At 37.5% G+C, this 10,526-nt stretch overlaps 1 protein-coding gene across 1 annotated transcript; it reads left to right on the top strand.

The window, feature by feature from the left end:
• Positions 1-28: 28 nt before the first annotated feature.
• LOC128025214 (syntaxin-4) lies at positions 29-9,992 on the top strand. The gene is made up of 11 exons (XM_052611340.1): positions 29-347; positions 923-1,027; positions 1,313-1,412; positions 1,535-1,609; positions 1,706-1,776; positions 1,898-2,006; positions 3,232-3,305; positions 4,075-4,212; positions 4,374-4,484; positions 4,572-4,650; positions 9,286-9,992. Exons 1-10 carry the CDS (start codon positions 318-320, stop codon positions 4,647-4,649), a joined length of 891 nt encoding a protein of 296 aa, XP_052467300.1. The 5' UTR covers positions 29-317; the 3' UTR covers position 4,650; positions 9,286-9,992.
• Positions 9,993-10,526: the final 534 nt, after the last annotated feature.

Genomic DNA, 10,526 nt, shown 5'->3' on the forward strand with positions numbered 1-10,526 from the left:
ATTTATCGGTTTTCATACCACTGCAAACTAAAATAGAAGAAGAAAAGGACAAATTCGTATGCAATCACATCGCCACATTTTGAACTCTCAGCATAACTGAAGTTGGTCCATGTTATTGACGTATTATTATTCAGGAACCTCACACACAGCGACCATCAGCAATCTGCTCTGAAAGTTATTTGTGGAAGCTGTGGTGTGAAATGTGACTTAGAATGGAAACTCCCTCCTTTTGGTTTTGAGCTTGCGGACAGATGAGCAAACGAACGCCTCTTAAGACAGGAACTTTTCATCTGAGCTGGATATAAGATACATCGAGAATGCGGGACCGGACCAAAGAACTGGGCAATGTGAGTACAAAGTGTGGCAGTGCCCTCAGGAAACCGGCTAACTTAACGTGCTAACGGGCTAAACCGCTGTAACTGCCCAACTGCGATTTATTCTCACGGGTCACAGTGACTTCTTGGACTGTTTGAGTATCATTATGCAGATTCCTGAAATAATAATAATAAAAAATGAAATCCCACAGACTGCAAGCTAACACCCTTCTGCTCTACCAACCCTACTGTGTAACTTAAGTGGGGTGTAACTTTATTTAGCCTGCATACAAACTAGCAGCCATTAGTGTTAGTAGTTGATTCAGTGATCCCATCCCACCCCCCAAGAAAATCAAAATGAACTAATTTCAGTCATATTTAGCACTAAAAGTTAGCCGTTGTTTTTTTTTTTTTAAACCCTCAGGAAGAAATGTTTAATATCACATCCTTTAGGTGCCGTTTCTTTCCATAAAACTGAACTATGTGTTTATAACTTTTTCTGACACTTCCCCCATCTGTAACACGACGCGTAAGTTAATTATAGAGCGCATAAATACATATTTCAAAGTATAGCAAATTCTGAATCCGTATGTTTCTCTTTTCACTAGCCTCCTGATGTCTCGGATGAAGATAAAGAGACCACTCTCATGATAAAGCCTGGATCTGGGAGCTCAGCAAATGACGATAAAGAAAATGAAAACTTCTTTAAAAAGGTTAATTTTGAGTCATTGTAGCACATTTGAACTTTTTTTTTTAAAGCATTATGAGAGCTTTCAATTGTAGTATGCACATAAATCATTAGGGAACTCTGGAGTTGTGTAACTACACACCACTACCAAGCCACTACCTCCAAACTCCATGTTAATAGATCCTTTTGACTTCATAAAATATACATTTTTTGCCATGAATTATATTTTTGTTGCCTGTATGGTTTGGTATTTCAAAGTTTCTGGAGTCTAACTGATTATTGTCATAATTACACCCTATTTTTTATGTAGGTTCAGGAGATTCGAGAGGGGCTTGAAACAATTAAAAGGAAAGTGTCTGAACTGGAGAACAAACAGAAAACAGTGTTAGGAGTTGCACTTCCAGAGGAAAGTGAGTAGCTCAGCTTAGGGTTGGGTATTTTTATATTTCAACACATTTCTTGTTCTCCTTTTTTCAGTTTAAGTTTTATCATCCAAAAAATACATATATACAAAAAATCTCCTTGGCAATAGGTATGAAAAAGGAACTGCAGTCCCTCAGAGAAGACATCAAAGTCATGACCAGCCAGATCCAAAAGAAGTTAAAAAGTGAGACTTATAAATAAAAACACACGTGGTTGTTTTTGACCTTGTTCTGCTGGACCTACTGGAAGTGTGTAATTATACAGTACGTTTATGTCACAGGCATCGAACCTAAGAAAGCTGAAGGTGAAGAGATATATATTTCGGTAAATGTTAGAATGCGGAGAACCCAGGTGAGTTGCTTTTTAATACACATTTTATAAATATTTAGTTTGTAAATATCATACTTGAACAGTGTTGTTTTGGCTCAGAATAATCTCCTCCTCCCTTTTTTTCCTCAATATCCTTTAAAAGCATGGCGTTTTGTCCCGTGAATTTCTGGAAGTGATGGGTCACTGTAACACAATTCAAGCCCAATACAGAGACAGAAATGTGGAGAGGATACACAGACAACTCAAAATCAGTATGGGCCTTTTCTGTCTTGTTTCATTCTATTGATAACACCATGGCTCTAACACAGGTCTTTCACAAGTCATGTTTTTCTTCATTTAAGTTTTCTTTAGTACAGTGGTTTTTAAACCGGTCCTGCGAACACCCCCAGCACTGCACATTTTCTGTATCTCCCTCATCTACCACACCTGATTCAACTCAATCAGCTCATTAGTAAAGAATGCAAGACCTGAAATGGGTGTGTCTAAGGACCCCTGGACATGGCATGCATGAAAGAAAGTAGGCTAAATCGTACGCACAATTTACTATTTTGTTCTCTCGGTGTCCTAAAACATGCACAAGATTTACTATTTCATTCCCTCGACTTATAAAATTGTCCGCACGATTTACTAATTAATTCCCTCAATTTGATAAATCGTGTACATGATTTATAAATTGAGAGAACGAATGAGTAAATTGTGCGCAAGATTTAACAAATTGAGGGAACGAAATAGTAAATTGTGCGCACGATTTGACAAATCGAGGGAAAGAAATAGTAAATTGTGCATTTTTTAGGACACAGAGGGAACGAATGAGTAAATCGAGCGCACGTTTTAGGACACAGGGAACGAATGAGTAAATCGTGCACACGTTTTAGGACACAGGGAACGAATGAGTAAATCGTGCACACGTTTTAGGACACAGGGAACGAATGAGTAAATCATGCGCACGATTTAGCAAATCGAGGGAACAAAGTAGTAAATCGTGCACACGTTTTAGGACACAGAGGGAACGAATGAGTAAATCGTGAGCACATTTTCGGAGACAGAGGGAACAAATGAGTAAATCGTGCATATGTTTTAGGTCACAGAGGGAACGAATTAGTAAATCGTGTGCACGATTTAGCAAATCGAGGGAACAAAATAGTAAATCGTTCACACGTTTTAGGACACAGAGGGAACGAATGAGTAAATCTTGCGCACATTTTTTTTTTTTTTTCTTGAATGTCATGTGCAGGGCTTCGTATGTGTCAGATATAGGGAGACAAACAAAATCTGAGGTGCTAGGGGTGCTTGCAGGATTGGTTTAAAAACCGCTGCTTTAGTATGATCCACAATGCTGGGTGTTTAAGTTTATAAGTCCAAGACTACTGCAGTATCAGTCAGAGCAACATTGCTTTCACTTGCATTGTTCCTACAAGACAAAATAAAATGGAATGTTATTAAATAAAACTAGCGTGAATGTGGTTTCCTTTACAGCTGGTAACAATGTGACAGATGAGGAGCTGGAATCGATGCTTGAGAGTGGACAAACCGATGTTTTCACACAAAATGTGAGTGTTTTGTGTAGTGTGCCTGCATTGATTTGAATGCATAAGTGTAAGTCTAGCATTCTGCCTATAGATATTCAATGCTTTTCCTTCTACAATTACTTGAAGAAAACAGTCCACAGTAGAGTGATATTGTTTATTATAGTCTTCTGATTTCTTAATGTCACATTTCCAGTTTTCTCTTTTGCTTGCATTGGTATGGATGTGTTTCCTTTGGTGAGATCCTTTTATGAAACGTTCCATCTAAAATGTAATTGTTATTTCTAGTTTTTGATGACGTTGATTAACCAATCCGGGTATATAGTGATATAATAAATAGGGGCATTTTCCTGTTTCCTGACCCTCCACTTTCTGAGTTTCATTTGAAGCAGTAGAAACTACAAATGATAGTCAAAGTAGGACCTACATTTAGAAAGAGGAATAATGGGGGCACCTTTGGACATAAAGTATCTTTGAGTGTTATTGCCCTTTTTATTCCAGATAAAGTAAATCTTCGATGTCAACGTCATTAAAAGCAATGCTTGAAGAAAATGTCTTACATTTTTAGTACCTCCTTTTTACACTTTTACATTTACACTTCCCTTTTAAAATTTTGATTAATGTCATTCTTCACCTTATATATTCAGCTTTTTAAAGAACCCTTCCAACCCCATTTGCCTGCAATGAAACGTCACCACCATGATGCATTTCACTGTTGTCCTATTTGATCACATGACACATCCTGTTCAGTGTCTTCGTGAACCATTGTGTAAAAATCAAACTGTTCTTGCAGATTTTGAATGATGCTAAAGCTACCAGACAGGCTCTGAACGAGATCGAGTCACGGCATGATGAGATCATCAAGCTAGAGAAAAGCATTAAAGAGCTACATGACATGTTTCAGTACCTTGCAATGGAGGTTGAAGCACAGGTGAGGTGAACACACTTGATATATTTAGTACATTCCTCAGATGTCTAGGACATTAAAAACCATGATGTTCTATCATTCAAAAATACTTAGTTTTATTTAATAAATTATATCATTTTATTAAATCTGTTTTTCATGTGGATAACTAACTTGTTTTTTTTCAGGGTGAAATGGTGGACAGGATTGAGGAGAGCATAAAGAGTTCCCATAATTATGTGGAAAAGGCTGTTGCTGACACAGCTGCTGCTGTAGTAACTTCCAGAAAAGTCCGCAAAGTGAGCAAAGTTTTGATATGATTATTTATTTATTGATGTGATTTCATTACATCATTCACGGTGACTGATAAATTTTCTTCTTCACAGAAAAAAATATGGATTGCATTATGTCTTGCTATTTTGCTTGTAATAATAGCCATTATTGTGGCTGTCAATTTTATTTGAGGTAAGTTTCATGAATTATATTGAATTTGAATGCCCAAATGTATGCAAGCTATTTAAATGTGGTGTAGGGAACTTTTGTAAAAAAAAATATTTTTTACATATTTGTTAAACCTTTCTTTATGTCCTGACAGTAGAATATGAGACAGATAATCTGTGAAAAAAATCAAGATCCTCTGGCTCCTCCCAGTAGTCCTATTGACATTTGCAGAAAGTCATGCGCTCCCGGTAAAAAACAACCAATCAGAGCTGCGGTCCGTAACTTTGTTTGTGTTCAAAATGTAGAAAAATGAACATAATAAGCGAGTACACCATGAATCCATTTTCCAAACCGTGTTTTTAGCTTGTCCTGAATCACTAGGGTACACCTATAATAAGTGTTTATATTCAGACTATTTTAGATTGCTTCGGGGGTACCGCAGGGGAGTAACCCAGTACCTTTGTGATTCTTCATAGACATAAACAGAGAGAAGTAGTTCCGGCTACAATGTTCTTCCGCAAGACGCAAGCAGTTCTGTTTATTAACCGCTAGAGCGTCAAAAGTTCCCTACTGCAGCTTTAAAGGGAGAGTTCACCCAAAAATGTAAATGTATTTTTTATGTACTCACCCTAAGGCCATCCAAAATATAGGTGACTTTTTGTCTTCATTAGAAAGTAATTAACATTTTTAACTGAAACCGTGATCCTTGGTGAGTCATAAAATGCAAGTCAGCGGCTGATCGTGTTTGAGAATAAAAGCATTATCAAGGAAAATTTTATTATATATATAATATATTATGATCTTATGAAGTAAAATGATCTTTTGCAAGAAAATGACCATTATTTATAACGTTATTACTTGTAATCCATAACTTTAGTCAATGGCAAAGTAGTTTATTTTCAATGAACCGGTTCTTTTGGAAAGTTTGTTCCAATTAACTTCTTCAGTTCACTAGATTGTTTACATAATACAATTGAGTAAACTGGTTATTAAAGCACCCAATAGTGATCTGAAATGTGGATGTTTTATATGTCTACAGCATTTAAAGTGAATAAACTTGACTTTTTTTTTTTTTACATGAATTTCGCTCCTTCATTCAAGTGCTCTGTTCACGCATGCGCATATCACCTGCTCATCTGTCTTCTGTCCAAGTTGGAATTGCTTCCTCAGTTCCGTGACTGTTGGAGGCAAAATCCTGCATCATAGGACATATATGCCCACATTTTGGCTCATTTCGTGGTGGAGTGACTGTTAGGCATGTCCGAAAGAGAGTTTTGATTGAGTAACTTGTAGTTCCATTTCTGTCAAGTCACGTTTGACGTTGTGTCATGACTACATTAGGGGATTCCTTTGGGAGCACGATCAGCTCTGCATAGTAAGAGAACAGGGTGTGCGACCGTATGTTTCTGGATGTGGTAGTTTTCTGCTCTCTAATGATGGCCATGATCTCTGTCTCTTGTGCTTGGATCGAGAGCACGCAGTGTTTGTGGATGGGACATGCCTGCACTGTGAGCGCATACCCTGTGTTGAGTGTGACTCTCTTTTGCTAGGAGAATCCCCTCTGCTGTCACCCACAGTGTTTTCTGCTTGGCACAGACCCTTGTTGATTGACAGCCAGAGCCCCTCTCCGGCGTTGTGGCTCAGATGTTACGTCCCCTTACCACACCCATGATCTGTGCTGAAAGCTGAACTGTGGCTCGGCTCCTCAGTGCTAACTTGAATGAGTTGATGCAAGCCGTCATCTTGTAGTCCCATATACACAAGGGAATGTCTTGGCATGCAGAATCCACTCATCAGTGCTCATTGGCAGTTGAATTCCACCCTAATGTTTCTTTTACCTATTCTCTTACCTATTGTGCTCCCAAGGGGAATGAGGGTTATATAAGTAACAAGACGATCTGTGCTGCTTGAGCCGTGAATGGTAGCAGACTTGCATTTTATGAATCATCACATCACGCAGTTTCAGCTAAAAAAATTCTTTACTCTTCTTTAAAGGGTTAGTTCACCTAGATAGCAAAATTATGTAATTAATAACTTACCCTCATTATGTTTCAAACCGGTAAGACCTCCGTTTATCTTCGGAACACAGTTTAAGATATTTTAGATTTAGTCCGAGAGCTCTTAGTCCCTCCATTGAAGCTTTGTGTATGGTATACTGTCCATGTCCAGAAAGGTAAGAAAAACATCATCAAAGTAGTCCATGTGACATCAGAGGGTTTTTGAAGCATCGGAAATACATTTTAGTCCAAAAATAGCAAAAACGAAGACTTTATTCAGCATTGTCTTCTCTTCCGTGTCTGTTGTGAGAGAGAGAGTTCAAAACAAAGCAGTTTGGATATCCGGTTCGCGAACAAATCATTCAGTTCACCAAATCGAACTGAATCATTTTAAATGGTTCGCATCTCTAATACGCATTAATCCACAAATTACTTAAGCTGTTAAAGGCAGGGTAGGGAAGAAATTTATAAACAACTTTCTTCCAAATTTGTTTAAACTTTCTATTTATATCAATGCATAATTAAAATGTAAGTACTCTGATAAAAAGAGTATAAAAATCGAGTGACTCTAGACCGTTTAATCTGTATTAAACACAGCTCATTATTTCCTTTCGGCACGAAACATAGGATTGGCTTAGGCGACTGTCACTCTCTCGCAACCATGGCAACCACCCTTTTGCCACACATGACCTGCCCACTTGCGTACGCACGTTTGATTTGATGAATTCAAGAGGCACGGATCCTATGAATACCAAAACAATGGCAGAGAAAACGCAAGCAAAATTCCCTGTACGGGCCTATGCAGTTAGTGAAGGCAAACCAGGCAAAAAAAGGAAGACCGTAACAGTACAAGAAAAGGCAATGAACAAAAAGTCTTTGGATAAACAAAGAAATAAAACGCGAGTTAATATCGGCGTGCCTTTCCAGCGATGGCGAGAACTGAGGGAACTCAAGTGCTCCTTGCCCTGCACTTTGACCACCCCGTCTTCGGCCTCTACTTCCTCGGACCCTAGTTGCACGGCCTCTGGCACGACCTCCTCTGCTTCGCCCTCGACCCCGGACCTGTCCTCGAGCTGACGATGCGGTACTTGTCTCTGGAGTGTAGTCCTCATCAGAGTCAACAATGCTTTCATCATGGAAACTCTTACATGCAGAACAACGTATATGTTATGAATCTTACACGAAATTCATCTTCATCACAGTGTAAATGACGGTAATGGAAAAACGTGTATCATGCAACCTGTTTTTAGCTTTGCCTTATAGATAACTAGCTCGTTAGCGAATCAAAAAATATATATTTTAAACTTTACCAATATCAATATGCTAGCTTGATAGTGAGTACTAAAATACATCTTGTTTGTTTATCTTCATAATTATAAAGTTATTTTTATTACATGTGATTCTGACATGATTTCACTACATGCACTGTGCTCCTTCCTCTCCGCTCGTCTCAGGTAAATAATGCGTCTTCCAGCTCAGTGGTCGGAGTCGCGCGTTCATGTGTTTTGGGGGCGTGGCTTTGGAAGGCGCCCAGAAGGGAGGGGGTGGTGTGAATGGAAATAATGAGCTGTCTTTAAAACAGTCGTTAGAAGTCTACAGACACTCAATTTTTATACTTTCTTTTTCAGAGTACTTACATTTTAATTATGTATTGATATATAAATAAAGTTTAAATACATTTGGAAAAAAAGTTTTTTATACATGTTTTACCTACCCTGCCTTTAACTTTTTTTAACATGGCTGACACTCCCTCTGAGTTCAAACAAACAAATATCCCGGAGTAATTCATTTACTCAAACAGTACATTGACTGAACTGCTGTGAAGAGAGAACTGAAGATGAACACCGAGCCGAGCCAGATAACGAACAATAGACTGACTCGTTAGACTAACTAAAATATCTTAAACTGTGTTCCAAACTGTGTCTTACAGGTTTGAAACAACATGGGGGTAAGTTATTAAATACATGATTTTGCTATCTGGGTGAACTAACCCTTTAATCTCACTTAGTCACCTACATCTTGGATGGCCTGAAGTTGAGTAAATTAACAGCAAATTTTAATTTTGTGGTTAACTATCCCTTTAAAGGATTAGTTCACTTCCAATATAAAAATTTCCTTATAATTTACTAGTTTAATTTATCTAGTGAAATGATGTAATTTTTAACCACAAATGCTTATCTTGCACTAGCTCCGCGATTTGCATCCGCAAATTCATGCATTACGTAATCTTCGTCTGTGTACTCCGATTTAAAAAATGATCCTTTTCCGAGAACAACAGCTCTGTGAAGTAAATGCTGTTCCACCTGAAAGCAGGTGATGGAGATTTACTGCTAATCACAGAACCGGCTTTACTGACTAAGTGCGCATGACAATCACGATTAATCGCGTTTCAATTGATCATGCAGCCCTAGTCCCCATTGAAGCCATTATGGAGAAAAATCATGGAACGTTTTCCTCAAAAACCTTAATTTCTTTGCTACTGAAGAAAGAAAGACTTGAACATCTAGGATGACATGGTGTGAGTAAATTATCAGGAAATTTTTATTCTGGAAGTGAACCAATCCTATAAGTGTCTCTTATTGCCAATTGTTTTACAGTTCTGTCATAATTATTTACATTTATTCAATATTTAAATCATTTCTTCCTTTTTTTTTTTTTTTAGCTTTTTTTTTTTACAGCTGCTTTTTTTCCTACAAAGGACATGATTTAGATTTCCTGAAAATGTATCTGCTGCACCACTGGGACATTCAAAGTAACCTGGTCAAAACGGTTTGAATTAACTGATTACTTTATTGACTGTTTTCTAGATGGTATACTTAATTTGCAGAAACCAACACTAAAACATGGTCATTTGGGTAGATTAACAAAAATGATTCCTAATAAGATTCCTAATATATACCGCTTCAAGCTCAAGAACTCTGAATGATGGGCCAATTGTCTTTGTAATGTTTAGTTGTCTTTTGTGCTATCTGTTGTGATTTATCTTTTTGTAATGCCATTTCAAACTTGAAATTTGCTAAAATAGCTTTTTGAGGTCATTTGTGTATATATAAAAACTAATTTTATACTCTGCATTATAGTATACAACTTCTCTTGTTCTCACAATGACGTTGCATACTTGTATATTTTAACTTATCTGTGCTCTGTCCCAGTTAAGACATGCACTTTTAAGATAATTATGTACAGTTGTTTATTGCCTCAACCGTGGTGCCTTTGAGCAATAACTTTTAGCTGCCCATTGTGTGGCACTATAAGTGTCAAGATCACCAAGAGTGCAGTTTATCTGGTTTCAGTTTGCAGCCTGTACTGCCACACATTTCATTCTGGTGTAAAATTGTAATTTTTAAATAAAGTGCATTATATATCTGATCTTGTAGTGTTTTTATTTTTATATCTAATATAAAAAAAATTAGATATTAATTTTGGTATTTCTAATAAAAAATACATACTATGCAGCCTGTATTAGAATGGTCGGGGGGGGGGGGGGGGGGTAATGCAATTATTTGGTGTAATGCAATGTGTTTATGCAGTTCAAGGTTAAAAAGAAATATTTTCCACATACTCTACACTTTTGTTGCTTCTCTATGCCCCACCTTTCTGAAACACGTAAATTGTTACCAAATCTCATCTTTCTTTAAGGGAGGTGTATGCTGATTGGCCAGCTATTCAGTGCATTTATAGAAATAGCTTTTGTGCACAGTCCACGTTGTAAGATACTCTCCCAAAGAAACGGCACTCCACAAAATATGCTGCACTCGAATATTTGGGTTGAACTGTTCTGGTACAGTGTTGTAAATACAACTTAACCACTGATTTCTAACTGTGTCCTCTTTTAGAAGGCCAAACAAAGTAGTTTTGCTTACACAACGAAACACACAGCGTCTCCACGACATGGCATAGACG

Source organism: Carassius gibelio, chromosome A12 (genome assembly GCF_023724105.1).
Source record: "Carassius gibelio isolate Cgi1373 ecotype wild population from Czech Republic chromosome A12, carGib1.2-hapl.c, whole genome shotgun sequence".
Lineage (NCBI taxonomy): Eukaryota > Metazoa > Chordata > Actinopteri > Cypriniformes > Cyprinidae > Carassius > Carassius gibelio.

Excerpts from the sequence above, each read along its gene's own strand:
- LOC128025214 (XM_052611340.1), top strand. The coding sequence starts at position 318 with ATGCGGGACCGGACCAAAGAACTGGGCAAT. Across the intron at positions 1,413-1,534 it reads AGTTGCACTTCCAGAGGAAA|GTATGAAAAAGGAACTGCAG; the intron begins GTGAGTAGCTCA and ends CCTTGGCAATAG. Across the intron at positions 4,485-4,571 it reads CTTCCAGAAAAGTCCGCAAA|AAAAAAATATGGATTGCATT; the intron begins GTGAGCAAAGTT and ends TCTTCTTCACAG.